Source organism: Macrobrachium nipponense, chromosome 39 (genome assembly GCF_015104395.2).
Source record: "Macrobrachium nipponense isolate FS-2020 chromosome 39, ASM1510439v2, whole genome shotgun sequence".
Lineage (NCBI taxonomy): Eukaryota > Metazoa > Arthropoda > Malacostraca > Decapoda > Palaemonidae > Macrobrachium > Macrobrachium nipponense.
Window position 1 is genome coordinate 12,020,930 of NC_061099.1, and position 23,224 is coordinate 12,044,153.

General features: G+C 38.0%; 1 protein-coding gene and 1 long non-coding RNA gene across 3 annotated transcripts in view; one reads left to right on the forward strand and one right to left on the reverse strand.

The window, feature by feature from the left end:
• The window catches only part of LOC135210126 (uncharacterized), a 104,596-nt gene that overhangs the window by 70,441 nt on the left and 10,931 nt on the right, over positions 1–23,224 (forward strand). The window contains exon 3 of one of the 2 annotated variants that reach the window (XR_010313465.1): positions 13,095–13,189. This is a non-coding gene — a long non-coding RNA (uncharacterized LOC135210126). Of the gene's footprint in view, positions 1–13,094; positions 15,475–23,224 lie in introns of those variants that run through there. The other variant, XR_010313464.1, reaches the window with a different exon arrangement.
• Positions 17,635–23,224, reverse strand: part of LOC135210124 (4-hydroxybutyrate coenzyme A transferase-like) — a 110,089-nt gene continuing 104,499 nt past the window's right edge. The window contains exon 9 of the mRNA XM_064242940.1: positions 17,635–22,244. Within this exon, the coding sequence (XP_064099010.1) occupies positions 22,057–22,244 (188 nt within the window). The 3' untranslated portion in view covers positions 17,635–22,056. The remainder of the gene's footprint in view (positions 22,245–23,224) is intronic.

Sequence of the window (23,224 nt, forward strand, 5' to 3'; positions counted from 1 at the left end):
GAATTGCCGAGAGGGAGGAATTGCTGAGAGGGAGGAATTGCTGAGAGGGAGGAATTGCTGAGAGGAAGGAATTGCCGAGAGGGAGGAATTGCCGGGAGGGATTTCGACCTAGAAGGAGGTAATCCCCCAGCGAAACCTTGAAAGGAATTAGAAGACGAAGGGGAAGAAGTATCAGAAGCACTCAAGGAAAGACCCGGAGCACTTAAAAGACTAGCCTCATTAACACTCTTACCGTAGCCCATGTCTAATGTCATGGGCTCTTGCTCCAAATCCAGAGCAGGCACTTCCTCCATCAATTCCTGCGGCGAAGCCTCTTCTGGCTGCTCAGCTACTGCCGCTTGAATAGAGGCTATGATAGGGGCTGCCACCTTTGGGTCCACGTACCCCGCACTCTTTCCTGCCGGGAAGATTAAGGTAGCCATTTCTTGCGAAAGGATATATGGCTTTGCTTTCCCAACGTTGCGCCCGAAGCCACCCACCCATATCTTAATGGTGGAGAGAGCAGCATCTCGGACAGACTGCGAGGCCTGTAAGAGAAGGATATTGTTAACCTAGAACTTATCTTAATATTCTATAATTAATGCTAAAATTATAGTATCTTCAAAACATACCATGTTAAATATGAATGACCACCCTAAAGTCAGATGTGAACCCCGAGAGGAGAGGTAACTTACATCGGAGGTAACCTGTTCGACTAGGTCGTAGCAGGCGAAACAGTTCTCATGATGCCAGACTATCGAACCTTCGAGTTGAACAGCGCAGGAGGCGTGGCTCCGGCAAACGTTGTGCCCACAAGGGTCTTGAATTACGGCGTTACAGCCGGCAACCAAACACTGGGTGGCCTGTAATGATAATGAACATGAGTACCATTGGTAACAGGTATAAAAAGTTCATGGTAAACATTAATTAATGCCGGAGTATTCCGGTCTAACAAAATATGTCCGACTCTGCCAATCTTGCTATGTACCCTACTAAGCATTCCGGAATCATAGTAGCCGGAAGTAGATGTATTCCGGATAGACCGGAGCACAGACTACTATCCTACTGGCGCTGCTCGATAAAACCGGAGAGGAGGATCTAAAAAGGCACTAGCGATAGGCGAGACCGGGACGGTGGAACCCGGAGGTTCTAAATAACAAGAGAGTAGTAACTCACTGAGGAGCGTATACTCGATAACATAAATAAACAAATAAATTTATAATACAATAAAATAATATTCGCCTGACCGAGGCATGAGCCAACGTAAAGACGTTCACCTCAAAGACTCCGGATAGAGCCGGAAGCCTGTCCTGCCATTAGACGGGGAGGGAATGTCCGAGGGCGAGAAGGGAGTAACGATCCCAAAGAGCCGAGGAGGGCCGATCTTGCCCGAGCCAGGTTGGGACCGAGGCTGGGTAAAGCGAAGCTCCTCCCCAACACTGGGATGAGGTCAGCTGAGAAGCGTCACCCGCACACCGAGGGCCTGTGTGGCCCCCTTCCACCCCTCCACGAGAACTCAGGTCAGTCGTCAGGGACAACGTGAGCGAGATAAGCACCCACCTTGATGGGAGCTCTGTGGGGGGGGGAAGGTAGGTCAGTAGAGGGAGACGATCACGTGACCCCCCGGCTCCCTCGCGGTTGCCTGGATCACGAGGATGGCCGAGAGGGAGGCCTAAGGACTAGCCTAGCCGACCCGTACACCCAAAAAGAAACATATACAAACGTAAAACGATAAAATATGTACTGAACACGGGGGGTTGGAAAAGAAAGCAAGGAAGAGGAACAGTGATGTCCTAGGAGAACCAAGTAAGACCACCCGATAAGGATGGACCTAACCAGGAACTCCCAGAAGCTGGCCTAGGGCTGTAACAAAGAATCGAAGGACAGGCGGCCAGGGAAGGCTATGACTAGCTAAAATTAACAAAATAAACAAGAACCTTAACTAAATTAAGACGTGCATGAAGTATAACGGTAGTTTCCAGATGAGGCACGAAACAAAGACACGTGCTCGGAAGGAAACCCCCGTGCCAGCACATAAAATAGAATAAAATAAAGTAAATACAAAAACATATTCATGATCATCAAAAACAGCATCCAAAACACTGAAATTGATAAAGACAAACTGTCATCACAACTCGGTTCACTAAGTATGGGAGACCACGTGAAACCGAAGAAGACACAAAGGGTACGCTCTAATGGTGGCTCGGAGCCGCCGCTGCGTGAGGCGACGACTCCTAAAAACCTAAATAAAAAGGGCACGAAGGCCAAAAACACTCCCTAGATAGTGTCAAAACTCAAACCAGTACGTACTTAACTTGGATGCAGAGGGAGATTGACAATCCATAACGAATAATAAGCCAAAAAAGCAAAAACAAACACAAAGAGAGCAAAGAAAAACTTGTGCGTCTCTAGTAGGGCTATCTAAAGGAATGATGTCACAGCCGCTGCCTACACGGTGGTAGGTAGTGAGGTGTAGGTCGGCTCCCCTTTTCTTGAGGGCTTTTGATGTAGGAGAGGCTAATTGGAGAGGGTCCCGTGGTAGTGGTTTTCACTCACCCCAGAACTATACCAACACCTTTTAATAAAGGTGAGCGAGCCAGAATATTCTGGCATGTCCAATTTAGCAGTTCTCCGGTATTATAGCAATATTTTACCTTAGAAATAGCGCTAAAGGAACCTATTTCTCTGGGCGACACGGCTTCCTCGCCCAGAAATAGATTTTTCCTACGTTAAAATCCCTTTTTTAAGTGCCGTAAGTAGATTTATAGCACTGTTACCTGGACTTACGGAACTTATGGCACCATTAACGGCATAAGTGCTATTTATTCCTGTTATAATTATGATGCTTCTGCAACGATTTTCAACTTGCAGCACGCCACTGGAGACAGAGAGAAGCCCCTCACTTCCCCCCCCCCTCTGAAACCAGAGATTGCCTGTAACTGGAGGAATGCACTGTTTGATTAGCAAAATAAGACAATAAACTTTACCATTGGAATGTATGGTGCGGTTCTCTGACTCTTATTTTATTTATTAACTTAAATACATAGTATTAATGATATATGAGTTGTATAATACTAAAAAAAAAAAAAGACTTTCCTTAATACTGTTTCTTTTACCCATTCACTGTCCCCACCAGTGGCCCGGCACCTTGATGTGGTGGTGGGACTTGTGCGGTGCAAGGATGAACTGGGCTACAGTAGCGGAGTAGTGCTCTACCCTGGCAGGCCTAACCATGCTACACAGGCCAGTTCTGAGCATCCAGACTAAGATCGGTCCACTTTTGAGCCTTCTCCTATTTTCAATCCTCAACCTACTTCCCCTGTCATGAGTGACCATTAGCTGACAACCTTGGACCTACATTGAATTACGGCTCTGACTGCTCCTCTGATTTGATGGAGGGTGAAGAGGACTGACATGTCTCTCCATCCGTAGAATTCGAGTACCTGACGTGCCGGAGCGAGGGGAAAGTCATATGTCAAACATGGCCCCCAGAGCTGGGTCTGATCTCGACGGACTGATGACGCCTCAAGTTCTGGGAGCCATGTGTATAACCAGGTTGTAGCCTCTAGGGGTGGCCACTAAAAGTCGCATAACACATCCCTCCCTTGTTGGGCTCCGTTTTACTGAGGAATGTGGTGGGCGGAGGATTACCTGGCTGAAATAATACAGTACTCTTATCTATGGACGATACATTAGCCCCCATTGTTGACCACCCTGGAATGGACTTGGAACAGGCTCAGGAAAGTGTAAATAAAGAAGTAAACGATGATTCTAGATCCGTACCCAAATCAAACATAATAACTGTGGAACCATACATAATGCCACAAAAGGAAATTCCTCCAGTAATAAATGAAAAAAAAGGAAAATATTAATAGTTTTCGAAACAGACGACCTAAATATAGAGCAGATCCTACATTGGTACACTTTGACTCATTATTTGGATATGGCACTTGGCCAAGATACTTAGTTTTTAAAACAGAAACCGAGCTGACAGCTGCTAAATTTGAAAATATTTTATTAGCTCAGTACCCAACCAAAGAAATGACATTTAGATCTATAACAAGAAAAGAATGGATAGTGGAAGCTACCACAAAACTTCAATCAGAAAATTATCAAATGCTTAATAATATGAATGGGATAAATGTCACAGTCGAAAGACATGACAAGTTGAACAGCATTGAGGGAACAGTAATGTTACCACCCAATAATGATTGTGATGGCCTACCAAATGAGACATTGTTATTGAACTCATTAAAAATTAGATATCCTAATATTGAAAATGTAAAAGTATATGAAATCCCAAATAAAAGACAGCAGGGAAAAAAATTGAGAATAGCTAAAATTAAATTTGAAGGGCAGACACATCCACCTAATATTAAAATAGAAGGCCAGAGAAGAGAGGTATTATCCCATGTACCAAAGCCTCTTCAATGCACAAATTGCTCTAAGTATGGACATACAAAAAACAAATGTAGAAATGAACCAATTTGTGCATTCTGTGGTTCAGAAGATCATGAAACCACCTGGAACTGTGGCGTTCCCAAATGTTGTAATTGTGGACAAGACCATCATGCGAGATCAAAGATATGCCCATTCTACATATATAACACTGAATTAAAACTACTAATAAGCAGGTCTGGCATGTCAATTCCAGAAGGAAAGCAAGAATTAAAATCAAGAGGTTTAATGGACCCTGCTAGAAATAAATCATATCGAGACGCTGTAGAAAAAGTAATGCCCAAGAAACATTTTATAATACCTGGAAAAACTAACGAAAAACAAACAACAAGGTCATCAAACTTAGAAATTGACAAAAAATCTCTTGGAGAATCTAGCAATACAGTATCAATAAGCAACCCTTATGACGTACTAATGAAAGATGAAGAATTGCCATCTCTAGACACTGGAAATGAAGCTCATGCTGAACAAACAAGAAGAAAACGAGAAAGAGAAATAATTTCCCCCAAAAAACTCAAATTAATACTAATGACATCAAGAAGAAGAAAATGCCTAAAATCAACAGGAAAACATCCCCTAATTTAGATAATAATGATGAAATAAGTCCTTCACCAGTCTTTCCAAGTAAATTTCAAGTAATGAATTCTTCTATAGTTTTCCAAAGTAAATCTGAAGAACTAAACCCTTCGCCAGTCTTTCCAAGAAAATTTAAAGACAAATTTCAATCAGTCCAAGGAAGACAAAACGATAATTGTGAATGTCAGCAGTGGATCCAAGAAGGCGTAACACCTCCAACCGAATCTCACCATGAACGGTGTGGATGCCATACATGTTTTTTGCAAGATTGCAAAGAAACGAAACCTTTAAATAAAGAAAAATTGATAAACGTGATAAGGAATTTCTTAGCTAGAAAAGATAATATCTCAAGCCAGCTAGAATTACATACCAAAGATTGTATGTGTATTAGACACTTTCAATACTATCGTGAGAGTAAAATAGCGGTGTTAGACAATTTCTTAGCCAAACAAGAAGAAATTAAATTCACCACTGAATCAGAAAATAACACAAATGTCAAAAACCCGAAAAGAAAATTAAAGCTAATTAAGCGAATAATTACCCATAGTTTAAAAATATATATATTTTTATATATATAAAACCAACTATACAAAATAATCTTTTAACTTTCGTTCCATTCAATATACTATTATCCAATGGAACATAAACGGTCTGAAAACACGAATGCACTTGGGTGAAATACAGAGACTCCTAAAGCAACATGAACCAATGTGCATATGTTTACAACACGTTAATAATCCAGTCCCATCAATATGTAATTACTTTCTGGCATCCTCCGTTTCAGGAGAAGGCAAGTTAGGAACAGCAATATATGTTCATAATCGTGTAACCTATGATAAAGTTACAGTTAACAATAATTCATTTCAAATATCTTCAATTCGCCTGCATATGATAAACAAAACTAGCATTTTAGTCTGCAGTCTATATAATCAACCTAATGAAAATTATGATATGGCTCAATTATCAAATATTTTATCACAGTTCAATGAGCCAATTCTAGTTTTAGGTGATTTTAATGCTCACCACCCTTTATGGGATGCCAGTACCATCGACGCAGATAGAGCAGGTAAAGACATAGAAAATCTAATACTTAATTACAACTACTGTTGTCTGAATGAAAATGAAATCCCAACATACTTCTCAAAAACTCATGGGACCCTATCATCTGTAGACCAGTCTATTTGTTCCACTTCGTTAGTAGACAGATTAGAATGGAATACTCTGGATGACCTTTATACCAGTGATCACTACCCAATCGTAATCACATGTCGTGAAGATAATCATCAACAATTTGTACCAAAATTTAATTTTAAAAAAGCTGATTGGGAAAAGTATGATTTAATTACCAAAAATTTTTCCCCTTTCCAAAGTAACAATGATCACAATGAAATTAATAAATATTTTACAGATTTCGTAATTAGTTCTGGAAATAAATCAATAACAATAACAACTTGTAAGCCAAAAATAAATCCTCTTCCATGGTGGTCTAGAGAACTTTCAGATATTATCATACTGAAGCACAAGATGAGTAGACGATTAGACAGAATAAAACAAAGATATAACAAATTATATAAAAGTAATAGATATACATTGAAAGGGTTAGTATTAATAGCTATGGAAATTGATTATATCAAACCTGTATTGAATAAAATATCTGCTCAATTCAGGAAAAAAGTTATTAGCAATAGGAAATCATCTTGGCATAATTACGTCGCAGACTTCTCAAGTGACACTGTTAAACAAATGTGGGATAGATTTAGAAAAATTAATGGCAAATATAGTCGATCACCTAGATCCCCAATATTACATAATGGGAAAAAAGTTCATGATTTAAAAGAAATATCAAATATAATAGGTCGCCACCTAGAATCAGTAGGCAATAGCTTGAATTTAGATGAACATTTTCGCATTAGGAAAAAGAATGAAGAGAAACATATAATTAATTTTGAAACAAGTCAACAATTATACTACAATGTCCCATTTACATTAGAAGAATTTGATGCTGCGCTAAAAACTTGTAGTAACTCTGCCCCAGGAAAGGATAATATCTCTTTTGAACTCCTTATACATCTGAACATTAAAGCCAAAGAATACTTATTAAAATTTTATAATCACTTATGGAAAAAGAAACTACTTCCCAAAGCATGGAAACATGCTATTGTAATTCCTATACCCAAACCTGGCAAAGATCCAACATCAGTGAATAATTATAGACCTATATCACTAACTAGTTGTCTTTGTAAACTCATGGAAAAGATGGTAAATAATAGACTTATATGGTATTTAGAGAAAAATAAAGTTCTAGCAGCAACTCAATCTGGAAGTAGGAAAAATCATTCAACATTAAACTCATTAACATCACTAGAAGTTCAAATCAAAAGAGGATTTGTACAAAAGAAAATTACTGTTGCAGTGTTATTCGACATTCAAAAGGCTTATGACACAACATATGACATAAATCTAAGGGGTGAACTCCCAATTTTTATACGAAATTTCCTAACAGAAAGAACATTCCGGACTAAAATTGAAACAGTATTATCAGAAACATTTGAAATAAAATAAGGTATCCCACAAGGCAGCGTACTAAGCAGCACATTATTTGCATTAGCAATCAATAATATTGTTAAAATGCTTCCAAAAGATGTAAACAACAGCTTATATGTTGATGATTTTGCCATTTTTTACACTTCAAACAACCTACGCCACATCCAAAGAATTTTGAATATCTCCATAGCTAAAATTGAACAATGGGCATTATCTGTTGGATTTAAATTTTCTGTTGAAAAAACACAAGCAATAACATTTTATAAGGATCAGTGCTGGCTCAAAAATCAAGTTATATCTCTTACCATGAATAACACTCCCATCCAATTTTATCCAGAAGTCAAATTCTTAGGCTTATATTTTGACAATCATTTGAACTGGAAGGCCCATGTGAAACATACCAAAGCAAAAGCCTTGAAAGCTTTAAATATATTTAAAAAATTAGCCCAGACTTCATGGGGTGCTGATAGAGAAACATTATTGAAACTTAGAAGGCTACAGTTCTACCAACATTAGAATATGGCAGTCCAATTTATAGTTCTGCTAGTGAGACAACTCTCAAAATGCTAGACCCAGTGCATCATCTTGGGCTTCGTTTAGCCACTGGAGCATTCAAATCATCACCAGTCCAATCGTTGATTGTAGAAAGTGGAGAAATGCCACTATCTTATAGATTTAAAATAACAACGATGTGCAGAGCTTTAAAAATTGTAAATAGCCACTATCTTCTTCTTCTTCTTCCCAGCTTGTTCCCATTTTTATATGGGGTCGCCGTTTCGGATGAGCCGTTTCCATCTATTTCTATCTTGCGCTTCTGCCTCATCAATTCCCTTCTCATGTAAGTCTCCTCTCACACAGTCCTTCCATCTCTTTCTTGGTCTCCCTCTTTTCCTTCTTCCTTGCACCTCCACCCCCATAGTATGTCTCCCAGCGTGGTCCTCATCTCTCCTCAACAGGTGTCCATACCATCTCAGCCTCCCCTCCTGCACTTTCTTTGATACTTCCACCACCTTAGTTGACCCCCTTATGTAGTCATTTCTGATCCTATCCACTCTTGTTACCCCAGACATCCACCTAAGCATTCTCATTTCTGCCACATCCATCTTCTTCTGCTCTGCTTTTCTCATGCTTGCTGTTTCCGTACCATACAGCATTGCTGTTCTTACCACCGTCTTGTGAAATTTTCCTTTTAACCTAAGCGGCACTCTTTTGTCACAAAGAACTCCCGAGGTCGCTCTCCAGTTGTTCCAGCCTGCCTGTACCCGATGTTTTACTTCTTCTTCCATACTTCCTCCAGCGTTAACAAAAGATCCCAAATACTTAAACTTATCAACTCTCCTTATTTGCTCTCCACCAAGCTGAATACTTTCTCTATCATCCCCCTCAGTGGTGGTACACATATATTCTGTCTTGGATCTACTTATTCTCATTCCTCTGTCCTCCAGTACTTGTCTCCATCTTTCCAATTTCACTTCCAGATCTTCCCTGCTCTCTGCACACAGAGCAATATCATCTGCATACAATATGTTCCATGGTACTGTCTCCCTTACTTCCTCTATTATAACATCCATCACTATGTTAAAGATGAATGGGCTCAGAGCCGACCCCTGGTGTAATCCTACTCTCACCTCAAAACCTTCTGTCTCCCCAACACTGCTCCTCACTCTGGTAAATACATTCCGGTACATCTCTTGTATCAATCGCACATACTTCTCTGGCACCATCTTCTCCCTCAGGCTCCTCCATACCTCTTGTCTCGGGACTCTGTCATAAGCCTTTTCAAGGTCAATGAATACCATATGTAGGTCCCTTTGTCTTTCCCCGAATTTCTCCATTATATGCCTCAGACAAAATATACCATCTGTTGTTCCCCTTCCCTTCATAAATCCCATCTGCTCTTTACCTATTTGTACTTCTTCTCTCAGTCTAGCATCTATCATCCTTTCCAGTATCTTCAAAGTGTGGGACATCAATTTAATGCCCCTATAATTACCACACCCTTGGACATCGCCTTTCCCTTTAAAAATTGGGATCAATATACTCCCACGCCACTCATTTGGTATCTTTTCCTGTTCAAGGATCTTTATCATAAGATCGTACAGTATATCCACTCCTTCATCTCCTAATGCTTTCCATGCCTCCACCGGGATCATGTCTGGTCCGGTTGCCTTCCCATTCTTCATCTTCTTCAGTGCATTTAGTACCTCTTGCCTAGAAAACCTCATTACCATGCCAATGTTCACTTGCCCATCCTCTCTTATTAGTCTATTATTTTCTTCATTTAACAACTGTTCGAAATATTCTTTCCATCTCTTCACAATGTCTTCCTCCTTTCTAAGCACTACACCCTCTTGATCCTTTATTTGTTTGATATGTGTTATATCTTTGGTGCTCTTATTTCTAGCCTTTGATAGCTTGATCATCTTCTTTAATCCTTCCTTTGTCCCCAGCTCATTATACACATCATCATACGACTTTGCTTTAGCTTGGGCTACCACCCCCTTCACCACCTTGTTTTTCTCTCTGTACCTATTTCTGTCTTCCACTGACTGTGACTCTTCCCATCTTTTCTTTGCCTCCTTCTTATCTTTTACTACTTTCTCAATGTATTCATCCCACCACCAACTCTCCTTTTCTTCCCATATGATACCAGATGTCTCTCCTAGCAGCTCCTTTCCATGCCTTCTTATTACTGCTGCATTTCGTGCCCACCATTCTTGAACATCTTCAATCCCTATATCAATATCCTCCAAAACCCTCCTCTTAAACTCTCTCTTCTTATCCCCTTCCTTCTGTAATTCGTACCATTTAATTGCCCTATCCCTTTAGCTTTGGTTTTTCTTTCCCTTTTCAACTTCAAGTCCATACATAGCAGCCTATGTTGGGGGGCTACATGGTCGCCTGGAATAACTTTGCAGTTCTTGACCTCCACCAGATTTATCCTTTTATACAAGAAATAGTCTATCTGGGAGAATCTTCCCCCACTATATGTTATTAGGTGTTCCCTTTTCTTCTCAAAGAATGTGTTTACTATTGCCATGTCGAATGACACAGCAAAGTCCACTACACTCTCTCCTTCTGGGTTTCTCTCCCCAATTCCATGGCCCCCATGCACCCGCCCGATCGCCTCATTTTCACTTCCGACACGGCCATTCAAATCTGCCCCAACTATCACCCTCTCATGCTCTTCCAGTTCTTGCATTATTCCATCCAAAATAGCCACTATCTTATAGATTCAAAATAACAACGATGTGCAGAGCTTTAAAAATTGTAAATAGTCCAGCTAAAACCAAAGATTTATTTAAAGATCCAGATTGTTTCTGGAATTCAAAAATTATCCCATCCTTCCCCGTTAGAGCTAATAGATTATTTAATGACAATGACCTTTATAATATTAAATTTTACCATTTTAGCAAAATAATGCCCCCATGGTTGATAAGTGCTCCCCAGATATGTAGGAAATTGTGTACAATACCCAGTAATAAATTGAATAATCCCCTTGCAATGAAACAATATGCTCTGGAACATATCAAGATACACAATAATAATCACACATATACTGATGGTTCCAAAGATGATATGGGAGTTGGATTCGCTGTTTACGGAAACAATATAAAGATCCAAGTCTCCTTACAAAGCAAAGCATCAGTATTCACTTCTGAATTACTAGCAATAAAAACAGCATTAACAACTATATCTGAAAACCAGTTTAGTGAAGTAACCATCTTTAGCGATTCACTAAGTTCAATAAATGCAATAAGCTCTTATACTCCAAAAAACAAAATTGTAAATGAAATTAGACATACATTACATGAAATGAAAAGACAAAAGATATCTGTTACTCTATGTTGGATACCATCTCATAGGATTAGAGGGCAATGAAAAGGCAGACACTTATGCAAAAGAGGCTAAAACACTCCCAATATCAGCAAAATTATTGCCACTAGAAGATTATATTAGACACATTAAATCGGTTATTAAGAAAAAATGGCAAAATAACTGGGGGGAAAACCATCCTACCAATAAATTAAGAGAAATAAAAGAAACTGTGGACCCGTGGCCATCGTCCTATCAGAAATGCCGCAAGAATTCAGTAATATTGACACGGCTAAGAATTGGTCACACCAAACTGACACATGGTTACCTAATGAGTAACCCCCATGCCCCTATACCTATGTGCGAAATATGTAATGTACAAATAACAGTAAAACATATTTTTAAAATCTGTCCAAAATATAAAAGCCAAAGAGACATACACTGGAACCTTGACATACGATTGCCCCAATATACAAATGTTTTGAGATACAACAGAAAATTTGCGAAAATATATGCTTTGATATACAACGAAATATTTGAGATACGATTTTGCGATGAGTGATAGTTGTATAGGCGACCGATAAATGATGTTCAGTCTGTTTGTTTGTTGGTGCTGCATCGTTAACACGTCGTTGTTTAGTTCGTTGTATTTGTGCCTATTTTTCGTGTTATTTTGTCTATTTTATTATTAACCATGGGTCCCAAAGCTAAAGACTAAGCAGGTGATAAGAAAAAACCCAAGAAAATTATTTCGATGGAAGCAAAACATGAATTATTGATAAACGAGTATGGTCGAAATCCTTCTACAATATCCACGATCATCAAGCAGAAGGAAGCTATAAAAAGCTTCCAAAGGCATCACCATTATTTCTAAACTACGAACTGATTAAAAAAGTTATATAAAAATTAGTTTAGCAATGTTATTTCACATCATCTTTCGTTGTGGTAAGTAAAATTCCTTTCTTTTTTTTATTGATTTTATTAACATTTATTATCATCTATCACATTGCTATGTTATTTTATCATTATGTGTGTTATTACTCGTTTATTTGTGTATAAATTGTGTATATTATATGTAATTTAGCTGTGCTTAGGTGTGGTTTCATAGCGCTAGAACGGATTAATACATATTACATTATTTTAAATGGGAAAAAATGCTTTGAGATACAACTGTTTTGATATAAGACGATGGTAACGGAACAAATTAAATTCGTATGTCAAGTTTCCAGTGTATTATTCAGAAGATATTCTTTTAAAGAAATATTATCAGAAAGTGACAAATTTTCACTTTTTAATATTTTAAAATTCCTTAAATTTAATCATTTATACGATAAAATATAATATATAGTAATTTATAATGTATTCCAAATAGAAAATATTTATTTTTTAGATAATATATATTCCAGATAACAAATATTTATTTATTTTTAATAATAATTTATACAGATTTTAAATGCCATGTCTAATCCTTCGGGCCAGCCCTAGGAGAGGTAATATTAACTCAGTGGTCTGGTTAAACTAAAGTAAAAAAAAACATTCACTGTTGCACCAGTTGGTTTATTTATATTCAGAAATGAATTGCCAAGAATTGTAACTACCTTTTATTTTGTTTGTGAATATATTCAAAACAGGAAATAGCTTTATATTAATAGTATTTTACTTTGCTTTCTTTTTTGCAGTTACAAAAGTGAAAGTGACATGCTTCATTGTATTTCTTTCAGGAGAAAATCCAAAAGCATCAGAAAGGAATAGACGAAATAGAACTAATAACATGGGCCACCCTCCAAACTCCATGATGTATCTCTACATGTTTGATGTATTTTGGTGATGACGTTTTGACATGAGATATCCAGCCTACTCAAGGAAACTTTTAATTTAAATATGCCTTTGATAAGAAATTTCATTTTATTTCTATTGACACAAAATTTCATTCAAATCATCGACTAAGCTACTTGGGAATTGCCCAATACTTCTGTGATTCTTAGTTGTTCCGATGGAAATACAAACCTACACTTTCATAGATGGAGTACTTACCACAAAGTGGGTTGTGGCTGTTTTCAGGCATAGATAAAAAACAAATGCCGAATGGGCAGGCCTATACGTAATTCACTAGTGACCTAAGCTAAAAAATACATTGTTCATATACGAAACAAACCTTTGGTCTTAACATTAGGATTTACCAGCGCCAAGCTGGAAACCGGTAGAATTAAAATTAAATTTGTGAGATTCAGGGACTATTGGCATCTATACCAGGTCACGGGGCATGTATTACCCAGAATGCCCTTGGCGTCCCGTGACCCACCAGCTATTTTTCTACCGCCTTTAAGATAGGACGTGTTCACTGTCTATCTGATTTATAGCCGGTTTCAGTTTGCCCGTTTTTATCCATTTCACTTTCATTTTTCTTGTTAATTTTCTTTCTCTGAGTGTGCTCAGTGTGGGTGTGATCTTTAAGAGTGGTGAGATGGAGATTTTTGCTTCACCATCGGGATCTTCTTCCGTTTCGAAGAGGAGACGAAAGAAATGCCCTGGAGTTGGGGGGTATCCGTGTTCAAGATTCCTAACTTCGGTGACGACGAATCCTTATCCAGCGTGTAGTAGGTGCAGAGAAAATGTATGTACAATTACTAATCTTTGTTCTGTTTGTCGTGGTTGGTCGGTGGAAAGGTGGAGGAAGTTTTATGAGAAAGGCCAGTACAAAAGAAAGGAGACGACGCCATCTTTGGATGACCCACCCCTGACAGAACAGCCATTACCTCACCTCGCTTATGCTCAGGAACCTCAGAAGGCTTTTATTCTGCAAGAGGAAGTGAAGATGAGGATGGAAAAAGGGGCTGTGGAACAAGTATCCATTCTGTCAAAGGGGTTTTACAGCAGGATTTTCCTTATACCCAAAGCCAACGGGGACTGGAGGACAGTAATAGACCTGTTAACATTGAATCTGTTTATAAGAAAAACCAGATTCAAAATGGAAACTCCAAAGACTGTTCTACAGCAGTCAGGATCAAGGACTTTATGCTGACAATTGATTTGAAGGATGCATACCTTCAGATCCCAGTCCATCAGTCTTTTCCAGGAAATTTCTCCGCTTCAGTCTTGCAGAGAAAGTTTTCGAGTCCAAAGTCCTGTGCTTTGGATTGACAACGTCTCCTCAAGTTTTTGCAAGAGTGTTCACTCTCGTGTCGACGTGGGCGCATGCTTAGGGGATCAGGCTAATAAGATATCTAGATGATTGGCTGGTGATGGCAAAGTCCAGAGAGAAATTACTCAGGGACAGGGCGACCCTTCTGCAGTTTTGTCACAGCTTGGGTATTGTGATAAATCAAGTCAATGGCTGGTGTATCTAGGAATGGTCATAGACACAATAAAAGCCAAAGTATTCCCAACAGACCAGAGAGTAGAGAAATGCAAACAAATGGTGAATGCCTTTCTGGAAAAACAAACACAGACAGCAAGGCAATGGCAGGTAGTACTGGGAGTTCTAACTTCCTTGGAGAAGCTAGTACCATAAGGGAGGCTACACCTTCAATCTCTACAATGGAGGATGAAGGATTTTTGGTCACCAATAGTAGATCACCCGTATGAGCAAATTCCCTTGTCGGCAGAAGTGAGGAAAGACTTCCTGTGGTGGGTGAACGACAGCAATCTGACAGTGGGTGTTCCCCTTCAGCAACCCTCCCTGGATCTCTTGCTGTTCTCAGATGTGTCACTAGAAGGTTGGGGAGCCGATATGGAGGAGCTGATGGTTTCAGCAAAATGGAGTGGCGAGGACAGAGAACTCCATATAGCACTACATGAATTCAGGGAGAGGGTGAAGGGGCAATCAGTGATATTGATGTCAGACAACACCACAGTAGTAGCTTATGTAAACAAACAAGGAGGCCCAGTTTCTCGGCAGTTACATGTGATGACAGTTCAACTTCATCAGTGGGCTGTAGAGAATCTAGTAGACATCAGGGCCAGATATATTCCGGGAAAAAGAAACATAGTGGCCAACAAGTTGAGCCGAAGGGATCAGATCCTGGGAATGGAGTGGTTCTTGCACCAACAGGTAGTGGACAGGATGCTCATGTTATGGGAAAGGCCGATCATAGACCTATTCGCAACCAGGTACAACAAAAAGTTGGAAGTGTATTGTTCGGTAGTCCCAGACGTAGAGGCAGTAGCAAAAGATGTGCTACAACACCCATGGGGCAATCTGGATGTGTACGCATTTCCTCCATTTTGTCTAATCCATCAGGTTCTGAATAGGGTAATGCGGTCTCAGAACCTCAAAATTACTCTGGTAGCTCCTTTATGGCCAAAGGCAGAATGGTTTTCGGACCTCTTGGAACTCCTAATAGACGTGCCGAGAGAGTTGCCCCCATGGAATAACCTACTATGTCAGCTGCACATGGAGAGGTACCACCGGTCAGTGAAGTCCCTATCACTTCATGGGTGGAGACTGTCAAGTATCTCCTCCGAGCGAGAGGGTTTTCGCAAAAAGCAGCAACTCAGATGGCAGGAAATATCAGAAAGTCATCTGCAGCAGTATACCAAGGAAAATGGTCAGCATACCGTGATTGGTGTCAGAGGGAACTTGTCTCCACTCGGTACCACTATTCAGCAATTAGCAGACTTTCTGATATATCCAGGACAGAAAGGCATATGTCTGTAGTATCTGCGGTGTAGTAGTACAGGGCTGCTCTAGCCTCAGTCTTACGCATGAAAGGTGTGGACATTTCGTCTTCATGGGAGTTGGCCATGTTGATGAAGAGCTTTGAGCAGTCATGTTCGCCAAAGGAACTAAACGCCCCAGATTGGGATTTGACCATGGTACTGAGTAGTCTGACAAAATTCCCCTACGAACCACTAAGACAGTCCACAGATAGGTGCCTGACCCTGAAGACAGTCTTCTTCTTGGCCCCAGCTTCAACCAAAAGGGTGGGGGAACTACATGGCCTGTCATATATCATAAAGCACTTGAGAGGTTGGAAGTCAATGGTATTTGAGTTTGTTCCAGAATTCGTGGCCAAAACTCAAAACCCATCAATAGTGGACGGCAGATTCGACTCCTTTTCCATACCTTCTCTGGTGGAATTCGTAGACAATGACAAAGAAGAGGTGCTTCTGTGTCTCTTAAAATTGAAGATGATAGACAGTCACATTTAAGTTTGACAACCATCTCCCAGGACAATGAAATTGTCTCCAGCGGATTCTTCAGAAATCAGTGGCATCGTGTTCCTCTACCACAATTCCCTTAAAGTTAACCTTTAAAAATTCATCTTCACTAATAAATGTTTTCCCAGCTGAATTTACCTCTGTTGGTCTACACTTTGGTCTCAAAAATATTATCTTGAAATGGTTGAGAGAGAAGTAAAGTTAGTAGTATGGAAATGTGAAATGTGTAGTATGAAAATGTGAAAAATGACTCGCTTGATTCTTAAGCTGGTATCACACTAGTCATTTCTTGCTCGTGGTTTTGGCCAGTATCCAGCCAATGCTCGCGAGCAAAAGTGTTGTATCGTCACACTAGGACCTCGTGGTTTCGAGGAGCAGTAGGAAAATTAAACAAAACTGATCAGCTGATATCATCATGGCGCCCAAAAATTGTTGGACTGTTGCAGGATGTGTTTTCTCAGAATCTTACGTGAATGCAAGAGTAACAAAAAACGTTTGTGGGTTCGAGAGTGGCTCAGGAGAAGAGAAGCCAAAGGTCTGAGAGTACATCCTATCAGCAGCAGCCATCTTTGTTTGTTTACAATGTGTGGCCGCTCGGGAAGCTAAAAGCTCCCGGTTTTCCATTTTCGGCAGGAACAGCTCGCTGCTGGAGAAAAAAAGGCCTAGTGTGAGGCTGCCTTTAGGTGTAGACTATTCATTATCACTCACAGCTTTAGATTACCCTAGCTACTTTTTGTCGCGAGAGCCATGTGGACTGGTTGAAGCCCCACCTGGCTTTACTTCACACTCTTATTTTCTGTGCAAGTTCATGTTTTATTTTTACATTTTTATTCCCTCTCATCCTTTCTAATTCATATCCTGGTCATTGCAACTGTAGGTATATTTAGTTCACAATAGTTTATTAGCTTGGTTGTATGACTCTTTACTAGTATCTTTTTCTTTAAAACAGGTATCACTCTTTACTAGTATCTTTTTCTTTAAAACAGGTATCAAAATACCTCCACATGTGCACTGAAAATAGAGTTGTTACATCATTATAAATTTTAGGCTGGACAAAAGAAGTTACACTATCTAATAAGAGTAACAGGAAAATAAGAACCATTGTATTCATTCATTTTATTCATGCACACATTCAAGTAACAATAAGTTGTTGGCCTGGCATTGAAACAATTTCTCTTTAAAAACAGTTGCTTGTAATTGACAATGCTTTACAGTATATAAAATAGACCCTTGATTAATATAAAAAACCATTCCATTAATTGTCAAATTTTTATTTATAAAACATATAAAGGTATGTACAGATGTATACAAAAAATTTTCAAAACTTGTTTTTATAGGTGAATCTTTGCTCTATAATCAGTGTTATTAAAATATGACCTTTGTAACTTGCAACCAAATTCTTTTTTTGCTAAATACTTAACAGTTAGTAAATGTAATACTTGGACAAGTTTATTTTTTGGCGACTTCACAGTAGTACACAACAATTACAGGTGCATAGAAGTAGAAGGCAGTGCAGACATCACATATGTATTACAGATATATTAGTTTTAATTGCTTGTCACTTGTGTAACATAATGCCAGATAAATCATTGTAGCCTGATGTTATTAATGTTTATAGGGGAGTGATTGTATTGATATATTGGTGGTGTAACAAGAGATCTGTAGAACTTTGACTAGGAACATCTTTAAAATATAATTGGTTTATTACTGTAGTTGTAATGCCACATATGAGGTGTTTATTCAACATTTTTAGTTACCTATTAATTTCTTGTCTGTTGGATATCTTAAGGTAGAATGAGAAAAAATTTATTTTGATGTGAAATTATTATAAAATAAATGTACTTTGTTTTAGGTATATCTACCGACACCATAAGAGGCATTCAATTTGTACCATGAAGTTCATATAGTAGAGCCCACCTTTTACCCAAACAACTAATAGCAATCTTATATTTTAATGACTTGCTCAAAGAGATGCACATTTGACTCTGTCACATTAGTTGAAATAGTTTTATTTGGTAGGTATCACATAGTTACTATGTTAGTTTAGTTGGCTCTCAAATACATAGCCTATTTTTAGGGGAGGAGAAAGGTGCAAATACTATACGTATATATCTAGACTATTAATGGTTTTAAAGAGATAAAGTTTAGAGCACAGCTGCCATTCCTTCTTTCCAAGTTGGAACATTTTGGACTGTAGATTAATTTCATATTCCACTAGCATAAAGCTTCAATCCAAGTTAACACAGGTTGATCCCTTTTTTCTGTTGCACAAAGCATTTGCATCTCCAGTATCTTATTTTTTTTCACCCATCATGAGTATAGTATATTTTTGACAATTCTGGGGGCTTTTTGTGTGTTTGTTTCCCCTCACTAAAATTCCTTCCAAGTGCTTTAGTGCCTGTTTAAGTTACACCTGAAGGTCATGTAATAGACAGGCCCATGAGCTCCTTTCCTAAAGTAAATCTTAAGAAAATTTCTAAGTGAGAAATTGTCACCACCTATCTTATTTTAAGTATCTCATTATCATAAACTATTAAGAGTAATATCTTTCCATTAGGACTTTCCCAATCTTTGGAAAGTCTCTTGCCACCCCTTTGCTTTAATTAATTCCTACCATCTGGAGATAACTTTGTTGTGGGGGCCCTCTTGATGGCATCAGTTTGATTTTCATAGCTCCCCTTTATGCCTGCCATAATTTCATCACCTTTCTTATTACCCCTGAAATACGGTACCCATTCTTTCTTTTTGTTAGCGCTTCCAGAGGGGACTCACATTGATCTCTGTCTTCAGTTGAACTCTGTGGACATTGGAATTTGTTTATTCATACAGGATCTACTTAATTTTGTCAGTTTGGTGTTCATAATTTCTGCCTTGGTCTGGTCATGCTATCTACAGATGCTGCTTATTTTCAAAGGATCATTTCAGTCATTCGCCTTTTACGCAATTCATTCATGGGTTTAAGTATGTAAGAGTTCTCTTCACCTTATTATTCCAGATACAGTACTGCATATTATCTAAATTCCAGTCTGGTTCAGGTCTTTTTATATGTGCTCTGTCTGTCTTTATGATTAGAGCCTTTCAACAGGGGAGTTGGGATGCTCTACTCGTGCAAGAGGGAAGAATGAAGCTGTGTAGGCCTTATTTTCCAGGCTTTAAAAATAATTCCCTTCTAATACTTAGACTATCTGGTATCACTAGTTAGTCTTTTGGCTGTAAATTCCTGGTTTTGCCCACTCTACATCAAAAATGGAATAGAAGGGGTTGAGGCTTTGCCCATTCTATGTTACATCAAAAATGGAATAGAAGGGGTTGAGGCTTTGCCCATTCTATGTTAGACCAAAATAGTAAAGGATGATGAGAGTTGTATGTAACAAAGCCACTGTAGTTGACTATCAGTGCCTTCCTTTTCCTTATTCTTCCTGAAATACAAAACCTCTGATACAAAAGATCATTCTTACTACCATAGTTGACTGAACATTCTTGTGTTAAGTCTAATTTTGATTGCATGACCACACTAGTATTATCAGGTTTGTTTTTGTATAATTTTCTTGCTCATTTGCTGGAGGAACCTCAAGATGGCAGAGTAAACTATATTTGGGGCCCACAGAGGGACTAACCCACTCTGAAAGCAATTCTTATGTACTCACCATGTTGGAGGGTACGGTCAAAATGGTGTATTGTGGTCATGCTCTTAACCTTAGTAAATACAGTGTCACTGACTTACGGTATTCCAATCTCGTGGAGCTTTTTCAAATACATTTATCAAGAATAGGTATCTAGTTACGGTATTCTGATCTTACGGCACTTTTTCAAATACATTTATCAAGAATAGGTTTCTAGTTATGGCTCTGTTAAAGGCGCTTATGGTACTTATTAATTAATTACCAAGCACCAACTTTCGGAGCTGCTGGAAGAGAACCCACGCCATAAGTTGGGGACAATGTAACCTTGCTCTGGAAATCTGCAAATTGCAGATATTTTCTTGGTGTTGGGCAACAGTTTTCTGGTCTGTAGACAAAAGTCATTATAAAAGAATCCTAATCGGTGGGATTTCCCTTCCCTTCATAAAGAGATAAACTTGATTTCACAAAATGTCCATTCATAAGACAATTTTACTTTTAATTTTACAAGAATTATACAATATACTACTGTATTTCCCTTATCAATAATGATATTGGGAACTTCTCAACCATATTTTCTTTAACACCAGATGAGCAAAAAGATGAGGTAATATAGAAATGCTACTTACTCCGACCATGAACACTTAATAAATCTAATATCACAAGGCAAAATTTCACTTCAAAGTGAACAGAAAATTCATTACTGGAGGCATCTTTGGGATCTTACAACTGACAGACATGCAAAGCCATGACTGCTAAAAATCTTTAAGGAGAACATACAAATAAATATTAAATTTATGAGAAACTAGTTACATATTTTTTTATATAAGTTAAATTAGATACTTTGTTTTCCATGTTAAAATGTAAACTTTGTTGTTCAGTTAATTATTATGTACACTATTTTGTAAGAAAAATCAGGATAACTAGAAATATTCTGGCATATGTTAAACACGAGGAAACATGTATAACTACATGTACTGTATTAATACTGTTCCTTTAAAAACTGTTACACTGAAAGATATGCAACATGCAGTCAACAAAGTTGCTGCGACACAAAACATGTAAGGTAAATGCTGTTTATATACCATTACTACAAGAACTTATGTTCACTATCAGTTTGCAACATTTATATAAACGAATATTTGAATAACAATAATGAAAAGAAGTATTTTAACTACAGTAACGTTACAAAACCTTCAAAACATTAATTAATAAAAACTCTACACTTTGAATTATGCTCAGTATCTGTTTGACTGTTTTAGTGATTCCTAAGAATTGGATAATTCTAACTGTTTTAGTAAATACATTTATGATGATTCCCAGTAAGTAAAAGAGGTCTGTCAATGTTTAAAAGAAGAGTAAAGTTTTTTATACTCTTCAGTGCCTGTGAAGATTTTGCTGTAAACTGTAACAGTATGTATTCACATCGTAAACAAAATTAACAGAGATAAAGTAACCAAATTTAAGAATAACCCTGAAATATAAAGAAAACATAACATGCAATAGAAATAAAAGCCAGCTAAAGGGGAAAATATAATCTCTAGGACCATTCATAGGAGATTCATTTAAGATCAGAGTAGAGGGTACCAATATGATTTCCATCACATGTTAAAGTATACAAGAAATTAAATATGGCATAGAATGCTGACAGTATAATTTATTATGCATAAAAATCTTCAGATTATCACTATGTAATTATATTTAGAAACAAGTTGGCAAAAAATATCTTATTTCATAGACTAGTATGAGATCACAATGTGAAAACCCCTAGGAACAGTACTGGTACGTAAAGGAAAGAAATATTGACATTAAAATATGGCTCGATAAAATCTATAGTTTATACACGATTAGTGCATGGTCCACACTCAACTTAAACGTACTTAATTTTTTGGCATTTAAAAATCTAATCTAGAGAAGGCATGCATTTAAGTCTTTCAAAAGCAGCTTTCTCGAGGGACTCTCTGTGATCTGGATGCGCAATCTGTATAAGTGCAGCTGCACGTTGCCTCAAATTCTTACCAAACAAATAAGCTATACCCCATTCGGTTACCAAGTAATGCACATGAGCTCTTGTTGTGACAACACCACCACCTAAAAATGAAAATAAAATATTAACCTCAAAGTCTATTGGCTTTAAAACGTGTTAAATTTATGTTAAATTTACTTTCTATACTCTTCTGGAGGATCAAAAAGGTTCATTCTTAAATGAGGTAAGAAAGAGTTAGAGATTTTTAAATGTTCACTGGCATATGGAAGAAAGCAAAGGGAATGAATGAGTTACCAACAAAGTTTTTGAAATAAACCTGTCATTACACTAACAGCTTTCATTAATTATTCATACACTTTTAAGAAAGTAAATGGAAACAAGAACACCTTATAAGAAAAATCTTTTTAAATGTTTCAAAAAATCCATGGGTGCAAGAATGTCTGCACCATCTCCCAAAATAGCAGATGTGTGCCCAACCCTCATCCAGCTTAAAACAATTTTTCTCTTATCTATTTGGAATAAAGACAACCAATAACCTGTCGTGCTTATTACACTTTTATATTTCTAATTGTTGGTTAAGAGATAAGAGAGATGATTACCATTTCTTGTATTTCCTTAGAATATATAGTATATGACCTTATGAGTTATTTCATGTTCAGGGAGTGAAATCTGTTTACACTATTGTAAGGGGCATATATTTGGTATATTTGTCAACCCCCTTTCCTTAAATCTGAGTATGGTTTCAGATTCAGCACAAAAATGCAAATTTTTACTGACAAATTATGCCAAAAAGCCTACTAATTTTTCCTATGTATTACACAGAAGAGCAGATTCTAATGCACATTTTGAGTCAATGTAGTATACAGAATCCTTGTGGTGAAAGAGGCATATTAGATCCAAACCTTAGCTTACAAACTGATAAGTAGTATCTGGCACCCACAGTCCACTTTGTAGCTGCAGTATAGAGAATTTCTTATTTTATAGCTGGCAGCCACAGTCAACTTTAAACTTGCATATAGAGAATTTTAGAATGTTTGGCCCCAACTGGGCCCTCCAGGCATCCACCTGCCTGATTGATTATCTG